At 44.2% G+C, this 19,141-nt stretch overlaps 1 protein-coding gene across 1 annotated transcript in view; it reads left to right on the plus strand.

Moving 5' to 3' along the window:
• Positions 1–19,141, plus strand: part of GCC2 (GRIP and coiled-coil domain containing 2) — a 325,439-nt gene that overhangs the window by 240,841 nt on the left and 65,457 nt on the right. The window contains exons 17-18 of the mRNA XM_085622624.1: positions 11,212–11,333; positions 12,532–12,708. Coding sequence (XP_085478750.1) covers positions 11,212–11,333; positions 12,532–12,708 — 299 coding nt within the window. The remainder of the gene's footprint in view (positions 1–11,211; positions 11,334–12,531; positions 12,709–19,141) is intronic.

A 19,141-nucleotide genomic window follows, 5' to 3' on the forward strand; every position in this document is an offset into this window, starting at 1 on the left:
GAACATGGCTTTTACTGTAAACAAGTCTATTTGAGTTCAGCTGAAACATGTTGGTTCCTTGTCATACTGTCAGGTCAATTAAAGCACTGCACTGCAACAAGCTCAGTGTGTGTGTTTTTGTGTGTGTGCTTCCTTTCTGCAGTGGTGTAATCGGTGATGTGATTTAACGTCATCAGTGATGTAATATGGAAGGTCCTAAGCAGTGCATGGTGGGGATGTAAGTTATAGTTAGCTCACCGAATTATAGCTTGTATATTTCAGTGGGTTTTTTGTTTGTTTTTTAAGCGTTACTTTTTAACTTGCCCTACTGTAACATTATTTTAACCTTTGTGTTTTTTTGTGAAATTCTAGGGTTTTTAACATAAGCTAAGATCTTAGTACTAAACCAAACTTTAACATTACTTTGTTATGGTTTTTCCATTAAATTTCTTTTTTTCAAAATTTTATTTTATATCAGGGAAGATCATATTACTACACCTGATTATAATGTCTATCTGATAGAGACATCTAGCTGCAGATTCGTTTCCTTTGTATTTCCCAGGCGTCAGACTGGATCGTAAGATTTTTCATCGAGCAATACCCTTGCGCACGGTTCGGTCGACTCCATGTGACGTGGTCGGTGTCATCTCCACCGTTGGGATGTCCGCGTCGCCTGTACAGGCGCCACCTCGGCATACTGACATCCGTTCTTTTCTTTCTCTGCCAGTTAGCGCGGGTAAGTGAAGAGAGCTACCCTCTGTCACTTCGTGACAGGCTTTTTTAGACGTTTTGTCCAATATTTTTTGGATGTCCAAGAAGACTTCTGGATTCAAACTCTCCGGCGCCTGTCACCGCGTCATGTCGGTCACAGATCCACACCTGGTTTGTCTTTGGTGCCTGAAGCTCGACCACGACTCGAAGTCGTGCTCCGACTGCCGGATCATGGCTCCTAAAGCTGCTTGCGGCCAGACATTTGGCACAGCGTCATTTGCCCCGGAGATCTCGTTTTCGGTTCCGGTCGAGAGGAAGGTCCGGGCACCACTCCAGGAGCCCTACGCCTTCATCCTCCCACTCGAAGTCTTCGAGTCAGTCAGGTAAGAAGCATAAAAAACACAAGAAGTTTGACTTTTCTCTTTCAGTCGGCGACGGAGGAGCCTCTGCGTTATAGGCCTCGATTGGCTGAACCTGCACCTGGGTTGGCTCCGCGCTTCCGCGCCTTCCCGGGAGCTGGAGCAGCAAGTCCAGGATATTCAGGCTATGATACTGATGTTTCAGTCTCTAGCCTGGATTTCTTTGAGAATGACTCTGACCTCCTGCATCCTGCTTGTGACACATGCCAGATAGCCTATGTGGGCTCTGCAGTGGGACCTGAAGTTCCATTGGGCCCAGCATCATGAGGAATCTCTCCAGCAATGTTCCAGATCTCAGAGGGAACTGCATAGGACCTGCAGTGCTGGCTGACCAACCGCGATTGGGTAAGGTGCAGACCCCTCTCCCTTCCCCAACCAGATCATGCAGTAGTGACAGATGCGTCACTCCTGGGATGGGGCGGCCATCTGGGAGAGGCGGAGATCAGAGGACTCTAGTCTCCAGCGGAATCCGGACTCCACATCAAGTTGCTGGAGCTCTGAGTGATTTGCTTGGCATTAAAAGCTTTCCTTCCTTTAATTAAGGGAAAGCTGGTTCAAGTGGCATATTATACTGCAACAAACAGGGCGGGGTGGGGTCGTGAACCCTTTGTCAAGAGGCCCTGCGTCTCTGGATGTGGCTGAAACAGCAGCGCATATCCCTCGTGGTTCAACACCTGGCAGGATCACGAATGGTGTCTCCATCCGGAGGTGGCGCAAGTCTCTTTCAGCAGTGGGAAGAGCCTTGGTTAAATCTGTTTGCCTCTGCCTAGAACGCGCAATGTCAGCAGTTTTGTGGAGCCCAGGCCTCCTATACGCCTTTTCCCCTTTACCACTCCTGCCCAGAGTGCTCAAGAAGATCAGGAGCAACTGGGCCCAAGTCTTTCTTGTGATTCCAGGCTGGGCACGAAGAGTCTGGTATCCTGAGCTTCTCCAATTGAGCATCCACCCCAACCTGTCAACTCTACGCCTTCTTGCGTGGAGATTTAGCGACGGCAGTTGATAGCATTCAACCTTTCTCCTGAAGTCTGTAATGTTATTTTGGCAGCCAGGCATCCCTCTACCATGACTACGTGTGCCTGTCGGTGGCACAAATATGTTAAATATTGTTCAGAAAGGTCTATTGATCCTCTTTTTGCCTCCCAATCTCAGGTCTTAACTTTTTATTTTGGCCCTTGTCCATCAGGGCTCTGCTCTGGACAGTTTTAAAGGGTACCTTTCGACCTGGTCTGCCTTTTTAAGGGCTGCCAGATCAACCTTTTTTTAATTGAATCCCCTATTGTAAATAGATTTCTCAATGTGTTTGTACATATGTTCCCACCTGTCCCTTTCATCATGCTGCAGTGGCACCTTAATTTTGTTCTCACCTTCATGATATGTGCTCCGTTCAAACCTCTGCACAACTTTCCCCTCCGGCTGCATACCATCAAAACAGCCTTTTTAGTGGCAATAACTTCTGCCAAGAGGGTGAGCGAATTCCAGGCTCTGTCATTTAAGCCTCCCTACCTGACCATCTACCCTGATAAGTTGGTGCTTCGCACTAGGGCCGCTTTCTTACTGAAAGTGGTAACACCATTCCACATGGAGCAATCTGTCACCTTGTCCACTTTCTATGCTCCACCTCATCCTTCTAAAGAAGAGGAGCGACTCTACCGTCTGGACCCACAAAGAGTATTGTCGTTCTACCTTGACCACACAAAAGAGTTCTGGGTGGTAGACCAACTCTTCATGGGATATGTGGGAGTGAAGAATGGTCATGCTGTGAAGTAAAGGACAGTCTCTTGATGGGTCGTCTTTTGCTTCAAAATCTGCTATGCTCCGGCCAAAAAGCAGCCTCCTGAAGGCTCAAGGGCTCATTCTACCAGGGCTAAGGCTACTGCCACTGCGCTACAAAGTGGATTCTAGTCCTCGACATTTGTCAGGCAGCAGCGTGGGCATCACTGCACACGTTTACCAAGCACAACTGCCTGGACAGTCAAGTCTGCAGGGACAGCCTTTTTAGCCACTCTGTTCTGCAGGACTTTCTGGTCTAAACTTGTCTGCAGTACATCCTCTGTGGATGGTATTGCTTGGGTATCTATTCAAAGAAAAGGAATTTGCCTCTAGATGTCCATCAGATGGACAAGTTACTTACCTTCAGTAACGCCTTATGTGGTAGAGGCATGATATAGCTGCCGATTCCTTACTGGCCGACCCATCCTCCCCGCACTGCGGACAGGGGTTTAGGATCAGGGCTGTTCCCTTGCAGGGTCCTAGTTGTTTATAACACTAATGTCAGTGCACTTCATGGCTCCGCACTCCTGGCGTGGAAAGTCGTGTAACTGGCATCAGCGTGCTGAGTTGGTGCCTATATAGGTGATCCTGACGTCACGCAGAGCCGACCAACGCCACCTAACAGCATGCAAGGGTATTGCTCAATGAAAAATCTTCCGGATCCGGTCTGACGCCTGGAAAATTCAAAGGTGAGGAATCTGCAGCTAGATCATGTCTCTACCAGGTAGAGCATTACCGAAGGTAAGTAACTTGTCCGGTTAGTCTCTGCTTTTTTCAGAACAGTTTTACCCTATTCAGCCAAAACCTCCACTGTGCACAGCTTTCAGCCATTTCCATTGAGGGATTGGCACAGGCCCACACTCCTGCTGGGAGCCACCCAACCACAACCTGCCCTTTGTGGTCAGCTTTCCCGCCTTTGCCCCTTCCTGCCTTCTGTTCTCAGTCTGCATGTCCAGGCCTATCCCACCTGCCCTCCATGGTCAGCTTACTGCCCCTGTCCCCCTCTCCACTGCCCTCTATTCTCCATATGGGTCCTCCTGCCCCCTCTCCCCTCCCTGTGCACTCATTCCATGGTCCACTTGCTACCCCATCCCCCCCACCCCCTGCTCTGTTCTCCATGTGCATGCCCCTGCCTCCTGCCCTTCATGGTCCACTGTGTTGACCCGTATCTTGCGAGCGTGCTCTCTGTGGTCAGTGCTGCCCCTGTGCCCTCCTGCATGCCCTTTATTCACCATCTGCAGGCCTGTGTCCCATCTCTTCAACTCTTCAACCCTCTGTAGACAGCTACTGCCCATCCCAGCCTACACTACGTGGCTAGCTTGCTGCCCCCTCCTCTGTGCCCTTTATTTTTGTGCGGGCCCCTGCCCCTCCCTCCCCTCCCTCCTGCCCTCCATGGTATGCAGTGCTGGCCCTGCCCACATAGGCCTTTCCCCCATGATCAGTATGCTGCTTCTCTTTTTTGCCCTCATTTGTCTGTCCCTACCCATTTTCTCCTGCCCTGTGTGGTCTTTTGAGCTGCCACTGCCACTTTCACTTGGCCTCTGTGCTTACCTTGCTGCAATTACCCACCTCCTCCCTGCCCTTTGTTGTCCTACTCCCCTGCCCCCTCCAGCCCTGCGTTGTCCGATGCCACTCCTGCATGGTCCGATGTGTTGCCATTGCCTCTCCTGCTAGCTCTCCATGGTTAGCTTGATGTCCCTGTCTTCCATTATACGAGTACCTGGTCCTTCTCTGCTACTGCCCTCTTTCCCCCAGTCCTCCATTGTCTGTTTACGTACCAGAAGAGAGGGCAAGCGCTAATGCAGGAAGGCACAATTATATTTAAGGCCAGTATCCAGTGTGCCTTCGATGCAACTGGTACAGACCGAGACGTCTACATCAGTGTTATCCTCCATCATGCTCTGCTGCCATGCATTGCTTAGGGTGTCGTACAACCTCAGGGTGAAAGCACAACTCATTAAGTGCCATTCGATGGAGAACATACGTTTTGCCCTCATTTAGATAGCATGCTTGAAAAGAATAAAATAGGTAATGTGGGCCCTCAAGACCTCCCAAGATTTAGGTCCAGAAATAACAATCCAGAGCAGGAGTTAAGGCAGCAACCAACACTCAACGAGGGGTTTCCATCTTGGGAGGGAGACACCTTAATAGCCTATGGTCGATGTGGCTATAGGGCAATGGGAGAGGCAAAGGTAAATATGGCTTTTGCAAGGGCCCCTCCAAGCAGTGACTTAACAATAATTTCCTCCCCACCTGATTACACATCACCTCTCTGGTAAAGGCTCAAGGTCTCTCTTCCCGAGTGCGAGGGAGTATCTTCCTACGAGTTGTTCCTATCCATCATCAAAAGGCATACTGCTTGGAGTTCTAACCCACACCACCAAACCTACTACCTTAGCAGCATGCAGTGAGTCAGGACCAACTCTGACGCTTGTGAGTGGAGGTACAGGCACTTCTTAGCAAGGGCACAATTGCACTGGTAGTACTTCAGCAGCAGGGTCCAGGGTAGCATTGCCAGTACATTCATTTTCCCAACAAAGATGGCACCTTGCGGCCAGTCCTTGGCCTCAGGCCATTGAATCGCTACTTCTTATGGGAATGTTTCCAAAGGACAACTCTGCAGGACTTAATCTTGCTGTGGTGCACAAGGAGACTACATGGTAACCCTCGACCTCATGGATGTCTGCATCCACATTGCTATACATCAGGTGCACCACCGCTACCTGCACTTTGTGGTAAGTGGACTGCACGACGAGTTCAAAATTCTGTCTTTCAGGCTCATAACCGCCCCAAGAGTGTTCACCAAGTGTTTAGCGTGGTGGCAACCTGCCTGCCTCACAGTGCAATACAACTGTTCCTTTACTTGGGAAATTGGCTTCTAAAGAGGAGAAGCTGGCAACAATGCCTAGCTCAGGCTCAAGCAACAGTGCCCTTATTGCTCAAGCTAGGCGTCTCAGTAAATGCCAAAAAGTTGCACCTTGAGCCTCTGCAAATCCAACATTTTCTGGGGCCTGAATTAAACACTGTGACAGAGAAAGTCTAGCCAGAGCAAAAGAGGATGATCACATTTTAAAAGCTGTTGCCTGTTTTTCAGACACCACATCCACTGTTGATCAGGACAGTAATGTTGGTCAGGACGGGAGGCAGTGGTCATGAGCAACGACTCAATAGGACACTCAAGTGGTGGTGGACCTGACAGTTCAGCAAAGCCTTAATTGGTGCACAAACAAGCTTTTACGAGGCCGGCCATTCCTGTTCCCTCAGCAGTAAATGACCATTGCCACAGACGCCGCACTAGTGGATTGGGGGGGGGAGGGGAGCAGGTGGGGGAGGGGGGCACTCCACAACCAAATGTTCATAGTACATGGACACAAGAACAACAGAGGTGCCACATCAACTACCCGGAGTTGGCAGCGATTCATTTGGGTGTATGATTGAACAACGACCACTTGAACAACTACAGTCTAAACAACGTCTCCTTGACCACTACTTAGTCTAAACCACTACAGTTTTAACAACTATTTTTTACAACTACTATGCCGTTACCGCAATTGCCTTTACCCCATTAATGTATCTATTTTACAGGTAAGTATAAACATGTATATGTATGTATATGTATGTATATATTCGAAATAACAGCTTTGCTGTCTCCAATCTCCGCAGGGCGATGAAGAAAGGCACAAACTCGTCTTTTTGGTTTGGCGAGATTCAATTTATTACTCACATTGAATTAGTCATAACGCGTTTCGACTGACAAAGCAGCCTTGATCACATGCGGAAATGCGTTTGCCATCATCTTTTAAATGCCACCCATGTGTGTCACGTGATTCCCAATGAACATAAATGAAAGACTATATAAACATCGGTCATATTGTACACAGAGGGCAAAGCTTGTCAAGATATATACCACAAAGTATAACTTCTAGAACCAATATGGATAAAAAAGTTAGTTTAAATACCACAATAAATACTGAGTAAAAGGTACAATATTAAAACCTACCAGAGTTAAACAAATTAATATCAGCATGAATGCATTTATATCCAAAATTTATGACCAGCTGCTTAAATATATTTGGAAAAATTATTATTAAGGTAGGAAGCAAAGCAGCATCTAAAAACACACTACTAGCCTGTATTGGCGGTCAGAGCTAAAATTGTTAAAATATCAAAATGAAACCCCAACTGTTGAGTTAAGATCTCGGGCAAATGAACCATTGGTGATGTTAAACACATACACAATATATCAGCATAAATGCATTGATATCATATGGTAAACTATCCTACACATATGTTGTTCTAAAAAACCCCTATAATAAAAGCTCTTTCATTGTAATCATGATGCATTGCTTCACTCACAATAACGCAGCTAATAAGATCGTAATCAAGAATATACAGATGGATAACTGCTCTGGACCACTAAATAGGTCTAAACACTCTAGTTAATACTTGGTATTGTATTCCACCTAAATATCATAAAGTGACAGATGCCCTAAATACTGTGCAAATTACGCAATGAAAGTGCTATGTGTCCAATATAACAATGCATATGGTGTCATAACTTAATACCAATATTATATAAAATAATATACTAAAAAAAAGCACATCTAAAAAACACTTCTAAATTGAATTCATATTTATAGGATTTAAAAAAAAAAAAGTTTTTATATAAAACAATCTTATATGATCACTAGATGGTATTGTAAACATGTTGATATAGCGAGGCTGAAACCTTATCTTGAACTACCTATTAACTACCTACTTAAATTAATGTTACGTTAGAATTACTATATACATAAGTTACTGAAAAAGTAAGTGGGAAATACGCCTTAGATAATTTTACAAGTAATAGTGAAGGTCCTCTGTAGTGTTGAGTCCATTCGGGGCCTTACTATCAAATTCCATAATCATATGTGTTTCTAGTTATCTAAGCATGAGCCCTCTATTGCCACCACGTTGAAGTACAGGGATAGCAGCCACCACATAGTATTTAAGACAGCTAAGATTGTTGTTATGCATTGTCTTAAAATGGCGTGCGACAGGATAGTTGATGTCATTATTGACAATTGCACGGAGGTGCTGCAAAATACGAACATGTACCGGGATTTTTGTACTCCCTATGTACTTTAAATCACAGGTACAGGTGAGAACATATACAGCGAACTCAGTGCGGCAAGTATAGTGGCCTCTTATTTCTCTTTGCTGAGGACTGAAAGCTACTGTATAATGAGTAGTGTTATCACCAAATTTACAAGCCCTACATGTAGAGCACTTGTAAAAACCCAATTTGGGTTTCACCCATGTCTTATTGGTAATCACTTCAGGGCTGTTTTTAACTAGTTCTGTCCTCGTCGATTTGCCACTTCTAATAGTGAGGGTTGGGGCTGCTGGTAAACTGGGTGCCAAAACTCCATCTGTTAGCAATATAGGCCAATTTTTGTTTATTATTGCCTTAACTTACCTGTGTTGTTGACTGTATGTAGTAATCCGTCTCGGTGCACTGAGCTCCTCACTTACTGTCTGATTGGTCCCCTGGATGACATCACATTTATTCAGAAGAGAATCCCTAGATCGTAGTGTAGCTTTTTGGCTAGCTTCGTTAAGTATCCTTTCACTATACCCTCTTTGCCTGAACCTTTCTAGAGATGCCATGTACATTTTGTGAATTCTACTTCAGTGCTACAGATCCTCTTTAATCTCAATAGCTCACCATATGGAATGCTTGTGATGAGATGTTTTGGATGCGAGCTCATGGCATACAGCGTAGAATTGCCTGATGTAGGCTTCCTATGTTGGGTTGTATGCAATTTGTCCTCAACCACATAAACGGTAGTATTTAAAAAATCAGCACTAACATTACTCATGTGCGATGTGAATTTTAGATTTTTGCTTCATTAGTGTTGATATCTTATATAAACATTTCTGCGCTCTTGATGTCACCTTTCCATACTATAAGACATCGTCTATATAGCGGAACCAATTTACCACACGGGCATTGACAATATTTTTGTAGATCCCACTGAGAGCCTGCTCCTCCCACCAGCCTACGTGCAAACACGCATAACTGGGGGAGAAGCAGGCTCCCATGGCAACACCGCTGCATTGTTTGTATACTTGCTTGTTAAACATAAAAAAGTTATTAAAGAGGCACCATTTAATCAATTCAAGTAACATGATGTTATGATTGTAACAGTTCAATGGTCTGTTGTCCAAATAATGTTTAACAGCCGCCATTCCTACATGGTGGTCAATGCTCGTATAGAGTGATTCTATATCAAGAGTGATAAGTAAATATCCATCTTCCCAAACTGCTTGTTTCAATTTGTTGAGGAAATCACCCATGTCCTTAACATACGTCGGAAGTTGCTGCACATGGCTCTGTAAAAAGTAATCAACATAATGACTGATGTTCTCACACATTCCTCCAATCGCAGAAATTATGGGTCTACCAGGTATTGGTTTAATTTTTTTATGTATCTGTGGGATCAGATACATAATTGGAATCACAGGGAATTCCTTGTACAAGAATAAATATTCCTGATTAGATATTAAACCCTGTCTTTTGTAACCCATCAGAATTTTCTTAAGAGCATCCTTTGTCTTATTGTACTTTAACATAGATGATTTTACATAGCATGTTGTATCATTCAATTGGCGCATTGCTTCTTGAATATAGTCTTTGCGGGCCAGATCACCAAATTACCACCTTTATCTGATTTATTGGCAATGATTTCCTGGTTGTTTTTGAGTTTAAAAATCAAATTTTCATATTCTTTATAACGAAATTTCACTTTTTTCTTCTTCCCATGATTGACCTTATGATACAGAACTTTTAGATCTTCAGTGATTCTTTCGTGAAAGATGTCTATAGCATACTTTGGCATCATTGTACAAAAGGTGGATTTGTTTTTAATAGGGCTCATGCCTGCGCATGGTTCAATTAAACTAAGTGTATCAATTCTTTCTTGTGTAGAACCCAGCGCAATGTTATCTAAATCATTGAGACCTTCACCCCTTAATTCATGCATTGTGAGTAGCGTTCCTGTATCTGATGCTTGGAAGATTTACTTCAGTGCTGTCCTTGGATGTTACAATGCTCTCTGTTTTTTTGCTGGATGCTGCTTTCTTTGATTGTAAAGATTTTTTAAATTTTAGTTTCCGTATATAAGAAAATATATTAACTTTAGTTTTACTGTAGCTAAAGTTGATTTCCAGACAAAACGAAAGTCCCAAAGCCAACAGTTGTTTTTCAGCTTTACTTAAAATCATCAGGGACAAGTTTATGATGGTATTGTCATCTAGCCCCTGCGCCATTGTCCTCTTCTCGGTTTTGACCCTTCTGAGTTTACGCCTTGCTTTTCGCCTTTGGTTTCTTCGTGTCTGAGTTGTTTCCTTGGATTGCAAGGTCTCAGAGTTTGGCGTCGATCGTACACTAACAAATTCAACTCTTCTCCCTGGTTAAGTTTGCTGTATGTATATATGTATGTATATATGGTTACAGAGTACTAAGTAATGTTTTCCTTTCTCAAAATGCACCAATGTGTAGAACGGGTAGTTTACAATGTAGTTAGGACTATTTTCAAACTGATCAGTTTTAAAGTGGCACCATTTACTGTAATTGTAGCATCTATGCTTAACTGAATATGCTTGCACTGGATATGTCTTTATGTTTTTGCAATCTAAGTACTGTTTGCTGTCAGGCTTAAGTCAGATGGCTAGTTTGCAAACATTGCTAGTTAGCAATTACCAGATTCCTTCTTTCAATAATGCATTGACTATCCTACTGTGGATTGACTAGAGGTTGCAACATAGCTGTGTTAACGATTGGGGTGCTGGTTGACAAAGTTTTTTCCCTCTATGAGTTACTGACTTCTAAAATTCACACCTGCATACATAAAAATCTTTGTAAATTTGAAGCTCAAGATTCATAAAAGAGGCCTCCTCATGCCGGGCTCTGAAGATCTGTAACTGTCTCCTAGCCAATCTCAGCTTGAGAACATGTCCTAAGAGCTCTCAAAACACACTCATTTTCAGTAAACACAACAATAATTTGTACCTGTCCCCCCTAACTCCCCTTTCCCCCCAACTCCCTTTTCCCCTCCCCCGGTGTATTACCCAGTTTTCTAGTTCCAGTACCTTAAATATGTTTGTAGTACTTTGAGGATCGTAAGGGTGAGGTGTGTCTCTAAATTACTGGTCATTAATTATACTACAATAAGTCTTCGAGGAAAGTTTGTGCCATCTTTATCTCTTCATTTGAACGCTCTCAGATCCTCATGCACCTCTAGAAAAAGACTGAATGTTGCTAACAAAATGTTCTCTCTGTTTTTTACAGGCAGATCAAACGGCTGTTAGTGCTGAATTTGAAAGCTACAAAGTACGGGTTCATAATGTTTTTAAACAGCAAAAAAATAAATCATCCTCTCAAATTGAAAATGAGGCTGTCAAACAAGAAAGGTAATACAGTACTCTGAGAACGTATAGTATAGTCTCAGAATCCTAATCATATGCACCTAGCTATCGTCAGGGTGGACAGTACTTCTTTTTGGGACATTGGGTTGAGAGGGAAAAATGCAGACGACTACTACCAATGGCTAGTCAGAATCTTGCAATACTCAATGGGTGTAAAATACAAAATGTGACATGTAACACAAAATACCCCACACATCACTGCACTGTCCAAACATTTCTACTATTCGGTCTGTCCTACGCACTCACCCATCCTTTTTGCGTGACTTTTTAAGAGGGATGCCTCTTGCTCTAAAGCCTTGTAGCTTCTTAGTCAATTTTTATGTTGAGTTTGCCATTACTATTAGTTTTATTCTTCACAAATTCTGTAAAGTCCTACTAAATAAATTCTTACTATTCCGTGCCGGCTAAAAATGGTATTTACTGGTACCTCATCAGTCAGCTCATCCTCTGTGGCCCTTATATTGGCCCTCCATTTCCATATGGGTCCAGCAAGTGTCCCCTTCCAAACATTACCAAAGTCACACATTTACCATCCCTAAGGCCCATGCTCAAAATTGCTCTACTGGTCTAGGCACTCTACCTGCAACCCCACTTGCGCTTTCTCAGCTCTGCGTCTCTGGATATGGCTGTAACAGCGGGGCATATCCCTGGTGGATCAACATCTTGTTTGTAGGTTCTCTGTGTGGTTAACATAACCCATCTGGAGAATCTGCTTCTGGTCATTCTAATAGTGGTTTTCCTCATAGCCCTAGTGTGAAATTATTGGTCGTTTATCACCTACGTACAGTCTCTAGTAAAAAGTGCCATTGCATGTCTACCTTTATTTATGATATTGGTAATGTTCTAATTCTGGCATATTTCACCTAGTCAACGATGCTATAAAGCTGATTAGTTTACCGTTGTCTGTCTGTCTTCAAGTTCATTGTGCCAGATTCTTGTTCAACTGTAGCCTTCTGTAAGTACATTGCTGAGTAAACTTTGGTCTTGAAATGAAGAGGAGTTAAAATAATAATGCATGGGTAAGGAGTTGTGCCGTCTGCAGGGTGCATTTTTAAACTTTTCTGTGTGTAGAATTTAGTTCGGAAATCTAATACTACAAGTATATGATTTACTCAAACAGTGTGTGTTTAATATAAGTTACTAAAACTGGCTAATACCCATTTTTGGGGCTTCTGTATTTTAGAGAACATTTGGAGATGATGTTAGAACAACTGAAACACAAGTTGCACGATTCTCAACATAATCTACAAATCAACACAACTGAGCTCCAGACTTTGCAGGTGGATCATGATACTCTGCTGGAAAGACATAATAAAATGTTGCAGGAGACGGTGGCTAAAGAGGCGGAACTTCGAGAGAAGTGAGGCGCTTTGTTTTTACATATTACATTTTATCTGATCTTTGAGCTACAATAGAATGCACTAGTTTTGCAGCATGTATCCTTTTCTGGAGTCCCATGTTGTGCATTATTTCACCATCTAGGGATTGGGGTCTGGGTCCAGAAGTGTCTTTTTAAAAAAATTCTGTGGGCGTCATTGACCACCATTTGGTGGTATGTGGCACCACGGTTGTTGCTGTGCGTAGTCACCATTTGCAGATTCTATTTTTCACCAGTGGGTCTGGAGGCAACGGAGGAGGTCCGAATGTTTTTACGGAAAACTTTTTTTTTTTTAATTTATTTTTTTATAACAAAGTCAACCAATTCACCGAAGATAACTAGAGGTACAGTGACAAGATAGATGGGGACCTTCCTCTCTTTTCTCCCGAAAGTGGACCCCACCGGTACCAGGCAGGTTGTATCATGGAAAACACCCCTTTATATCCAGTCCCAACTGCAACCACAGGTTTTCACATAGAGACACCCAAGAGGTCTGCAACCTCTGCCTCCCGAAGGATCATCAAGACAAGGACTGCAAGGCCTGCGCCACGTTCGTACCCAAGACCCGTAAGGTACGTCAACGAGAGAGACTGGAAAACTACACCACCATGGCCACCACTCAGAGGACGTAGGTTTTATTGAAGGATCTTGGCCTGGCCAGCGACAACGATGAGAACATCAAGGAAGCCAACAGCTCATGGCGAAGAATCGGACACCGCTATCTACGTGGCAAATGCAGAGAAAAAACGAGCAGTGAAGAAGGCAGCGAAGGACACCAAAAAAGAAGCACAGGGTAACTAAAACTCGGAAACGCCAGGAGCCAAAAGCCCCGGACAAGAAGTTCCAAAGAGCAGCCTTGGCTCCGAGACAGTTGTTGACTAAAGGTCAGCCAAAACCCAAAGAGCCACATAGATCTCGGCTGAGGGATAACGATGGAGGTAAGGCGCCATTGAAACCTTCAACATTACTATCCGCTCGAGAGAGGGTGAGAGAGAAGAGCAAGGTTTCGCAATGGTAGACCAGTCGAGGCCGAAGAGTCTGTCGCCGATGGTCGACACCAAACAGAAAGCAACCGAGGACAAGCGCAACAAGAGAAGGCTCGAGGCTGATATGGCCGCACTCCTGCAAAAGAATGTTTGATGATTCCTTGAAGGATTTCTGCATCCTGGCCAAGCCTTCGACGCCGATCGAAACTAAAGACGACCAGTTTGCCTTGGAGTTCCATGGAGGCTCCAGCAACTCCGGAACCTGATGAAAAGGAGCAGTAAGAGTTCTATGAAGTCGAGGAGGCCGAACAGCCAAAAGGGTTCGACCAAAAATCGTGGCACAATCTCGACACTGAAGCCCAAGTAGCAGGAGTTCGCAACTACCCTTCGAGCCCATCGCCACTAGGCGACCTTTCATTGTACATCAACCTCATCAAAAGGGCTGCTGAAACCTATTGAGTCCAGCTGGAAGATGATAAAGGAGACTCATGTTTTCTTTTGGAGACCCTAATGCCGCCATCAAACAAGGTAAATCTATATCTACCAATGCTACCCAGCATACTGTACCAAGTAAAGGAGGCATTATGGAAACCAGCCACTGCAAAGGGTGTAACACCTAGAGTATAAAAGAAATACAAGCCTTCTACTCAAGCCCCAATGTATATCCAGGGAAACGCTCCTGCGGATCCGATAATTGTAGCATCCACAAGGAAGCGGAGCTACGCCCACACCTCTGCAGGCCTACCACCTGAAAAGGAGGGCAAGAGAGTGGACCTCGTGGGAAGACAAATTTAAAGGGAGGCTGCAACCCGGTGGTGGAATGCTAACTCTAACGCCATCCTAAACAAATACATCCACCAATAATAGGATGAGATGGAGTCCCTCATGCATCCACCACCCAGAGGAGTAAAAGAAGAGGGCCAAGGCAGTGATACGAAAGGGGAGAAACATCCCGACACCTGCCTGATATCAGCCTTGGATGCTGCAGACACTGCCATCAGGCGGCAGATGTTCACAGCCACGTCACTAAGAAGATATGCCTGACTCAGAGTGTCTGGTTTCAAGCCAGTGATACAGGCTTCAATAATTACTATGCTGTTTACAGGAGATGCCCTGTTCGGACAGGCGGTGGATGAGTTCCTAAAACAACTAAAAAAGGACAACAAACCAGCCACAGCAATGGGGGCTCTACAATTCAAGGGCTCCTTTAGAAGAGGAGGAAACACATCCCCAATGCTCACTGGCCTAGCGCCCTTCACATCAGGCCAGCAACCACAAAGCATCTCGCACGAAGCCATGCAGCAGACCTCTTACCAACAGTGGCAACATCCTGCTAGACAGCCCTTTTGAGGAAGGGGAAGAGGCCATACACCCGAGGGGACATAGGAACAACAGGCAAGTGACTTACACAACAGAACATGCCACCACAAAACCAGTGGGAGGCAGAATACGAAATTACCCACAGGAGTGGGAAAAAATAACTTCGGACTTATGGGATTTGAAAGTGATGCGTCAGGGATACTGCATAGAACTAATTAAAGAACCACCACAAATTCCCCTAAAACAAAAGAGCTTTCAAGGAAGAGATGATGCAACTCAGGAAAGAAGTCAAGGAACTCTTACAAAAGAAAGCCATAGAAAGGGTGCGAACAAGGGAAGTAAACAAAAGAAATTACTCGCCTTCCTTCCTGGTCCTCGAAACAGGAGTAATACTACTCCTAATGAAAAGTGACTGTATGGCAACCTAAGATCTCTAGGACCCCTACCTACACATAACCGATTAATCAAAAACACACAAAAATCTTAGATTTGTATTAGCAAAGTGCACTATCAATTGACAGTGCTACCATTCAGCATAAAGTCAGCCTCACAGGTGTTAACTAAGTGCCTCGTTGCAGTGGCGGCACACTTAAAGACAAGATATCCATGTCTACCCATACTTGGACAATTGGCTAGTAAAGGCACAATCTAAACAAAAATACCAGAAGGACATTCAAACAGTGATCACCACACTGCAATGTCTGGGTTTCAAAATAAACCAAAAAAAACTCCCCACCACAGCCGGAGAAGGGAAAAGTGTTCCTGGGAGCAACATTAGATTCAAGAACAGCTTGGAATTATCCAGTCTGGAGGAGGGTAAAGACGATCAGAGAGCAAGCTTACCAGTATCAGAAGGGTCCATATGACAGTGAGGACTGTTTTGAAACTAATGGGCATGATGGCATCATGCATACCACTAATAACATATGTGAGTCTGCACATGCGACCCTTCCAGGAATGAATCTGCAACAAATGGTCACAAGCCACCCGGAGATGGGAAGATCTAGTGGTAGTCAAAGCAAATGTACAAAAGGCGATAAAATGGTGGATGTCAAAGAACTTGACATTAGGGAGACCATTCAAGACACCAACTCCAATGGTGACCATCACATCGAATGCATCCCAAAAGGGTTGGGGTGCACACATAGGCAACTTGAAAGTACGGGGACAGTTAAACAACACTGATGCGCTGAAACACATCAACTACCAGGAAATGAAGACAGTTTTCCTGGCCCTGAATGCTTTTCAAGCACACAACAGGACAAACTGTATTAATACAAACAGATAACTCAACAACGATGTTTTATTTTAACAAACAGGGAGGCTCAAAATTGTTCACCCTGAGCAAACCAGCCCAAGAGATATGACAATTGGAAATACCAAGTAAGATCACATTGCAAACAGTCCACCTACCAGGAAAACAAAACACAGAGGCGGGAAAAATAAGCAGACAAGAAAGCAGCTTCCATTAATGGGAACTAAAGCAACAAACATTGGTGAAAATATTCCAAGCTTGGGGGAGACCAACGATAAACCTATTCACAAAGGCAAGAATCGCAAAATGGAAGCACTTCTCATCCAATTTTCAACACCATCAATCAGAGGGGAATGTCCTGTCAATAAGCTAGTCAGGGAGATTTGCTTATGCTTTTCCCCTAGTTCCCCTGATATGAAGGTGCTGGAGAAAGCCAGACAACCAGAAACAAACCTCATTCTCATAGAAGCAAAGTGGGCCTGACAGATCTGGAACCCAGACCTCCTAGAGAGGTCCAGGAGAAAAATTATGAAAATCAAAGAACAGGATCTGCTTACAATGCAGGAGTGGCAAGTGTAGTACCAGAACCAGCAACTCTCAGCATAGCTGCCTGGTGCCTCAATATCTAGAATTTGGGCATCTCCGTTCTGCTGCCCAGGACAATGGAAATCCTTAGAGAGGCAAGAAAGACTACTACATGAAAGTCTTATACAGCAAAATAAAAGAGATACATTCATTGGTGCACATATAACAGACATATTGATTCAAAACAGGAAACAATGTGAACATACCTCACTCACCTGTCACCTGTTAGATACCGGGTTAACTTGTTCATCTTGAAGGTACACCTGGCAGCAATAGTGACCTACACCAGGGCCATTTAATATAACCACTTCTTCACATGCCCTGTGATAAAAAGATTAATAGACGTAGCTAAAAGAATTGCACCACCAAGATCAGTTCCTGCATCATTGTGGAACTTAATTCCATGCTGACGCGGTTAATGACAGAACTGTTTGTATCTATGTACAAAACAGATCTCAAATCACTCGCACTCAAAGCAGTATTTCTGTTTGCAATCACATCACTACGCAGAGTAAGCGAACTGCAAATGCTCACAATTCAGGATCCGTACCTACCAATACGCAAGGACTAAGTTGTTCTCACAACAAACCCATAGTTTCTGCCCAAGGTGGTAACCCACTTTCATGTAAACCAAAGCATACAGCTACTAGCTTTCTTCAAGGAACCGAAAACGCAAACAGAAAGAGCCTTTAAGGAAGATCATAACCCACTCCCCGAATATAACATTAGAGCCCCAAGGAACCCAGACCCGACATTTACATTCCCCCCTAACTTACTTTTTACATCCCAGCACGACGAGCAGCTCCTTCCCTGGAAAACAAAAGAGGAAGAAGTTAGTTCCGCTGCCGTGAATCCGCTGGCGACAGAAGGAGGCAGGTTTATGAGCTTTGAGGACCAATTAATGCAGAAGGTGGGGAGCACAGAAGCAGCAGCCGGATTGGAAGAAGAGAACAGAGGGCTGGACCTGGAAGATACCGAAGATGAGAGAGCGGACGCAAGACGGCGTGGGGAGAAGGAGACTACAGCCCACTCTGCTGACCTGGAGGACGAAGGGGACACCGCAAGGAAGGGCGAACAAGCGAGGATACCTTCCACCGGACCTGAAGCGAGTGAAGAAGACGATACCCTGGAAGACTGGAGCGACGAGAGGTGGTCGCCCCAGGAGGTGTGAACACCAAGCTGCAACTCAGGAGAGAGTTGCAGCTTCTGCGATACGTGTCTGAGAAGGGAGGGTCTAAAGAAGGTCTGGGGTAAAACAAGCTGATGCAGGTGGGATAGTGAGGAAAAGGTTGGCATGGCGCTTATGTGGGAGTAGCAGTACCCCGTATCACTACTTTATTTCTTCGTCTTACTTTTATTTTTTGGTTTCCCCTTTTCTTTTTCTTTGCTGATGGTGTTGATTTGAAACAGAAAGGTCTGTCGCATCTACTGTAAATTGAGTTTAAGAAGAAGGCTGGCTAGAGGCCAAATGAAAAGATAGAAGTATGGTTACTATTTAAAGGGCAGGGAACACTAAAACGATCAAATAAAGGAAAAAAGGGAAGTAACCAGCATGAAGCCACCAAGGTAAGAAGAAGAGTTGATTCGATAAAATCACTTCCCTTCATTGTGCACATTCCCTCCCCTAACAACATAATTGTCACTACAAGAAGAGCAACCTAATAGGGAGAGAGGGAGCATGTGACCTAAAGCTTTCTCAAGAAAAGATTCATAGCCAGCGCTTCTGGGTGTGGTGACGGACCCTATCCTGTACAAGAAATATTGGGCATTATACTTACCACTCTCTCCCCTTGTTTTCTCCCCTGCTCCCCTGGGACGAACCACCACAGAAGTTTGGACCTAAAAACAAGCAAAGAAAAGAATAACAACAACCCTAAGAGGAAAGAAGAACTGAAAGCATTAACCAACAACTTTGCCTATCATATGAAGTTTTCTTATTTTATGTTTTTCCTACGATTATATTGTTTGGACTTCTCTTAGAATCAAAATAAATCACCAAAATTGAGAGACGCATCCGGCCTCCTAGATTTGTTTTTCACGCATTCCTCCCACAGAGCCCTACACACATTCGATGTGAGGAGGGCTTTAATGTACTAGCTGCAAGAAACTAATAAGTTTCAGAAAGGAAACCAGTTGTTTGTCTTCTTTGCCTAAGCAACCAAGGGCTACCCAGTCATTAAAGGAACAATCTGAAGATGGATTTTAGAAACAATACGGACATGCTATTCTAGGTGTGGATGACACTGCTCTCACGACCAAGAGCCCATTC

The sequence above is a fragment of the Triturus cristatus genome, chromosome 8, assembly GCF_964204655.1.
Source record: "Triturus cristatus chromosome 8, aTriCri1.1, whole genome shotgun sequence".
Taxonomy (NCBI): Eukaryota; Metazoa; Chordata; class Amphibia; order Caudata; family Salamandridae; genus Triturus; species Triturus cristatus.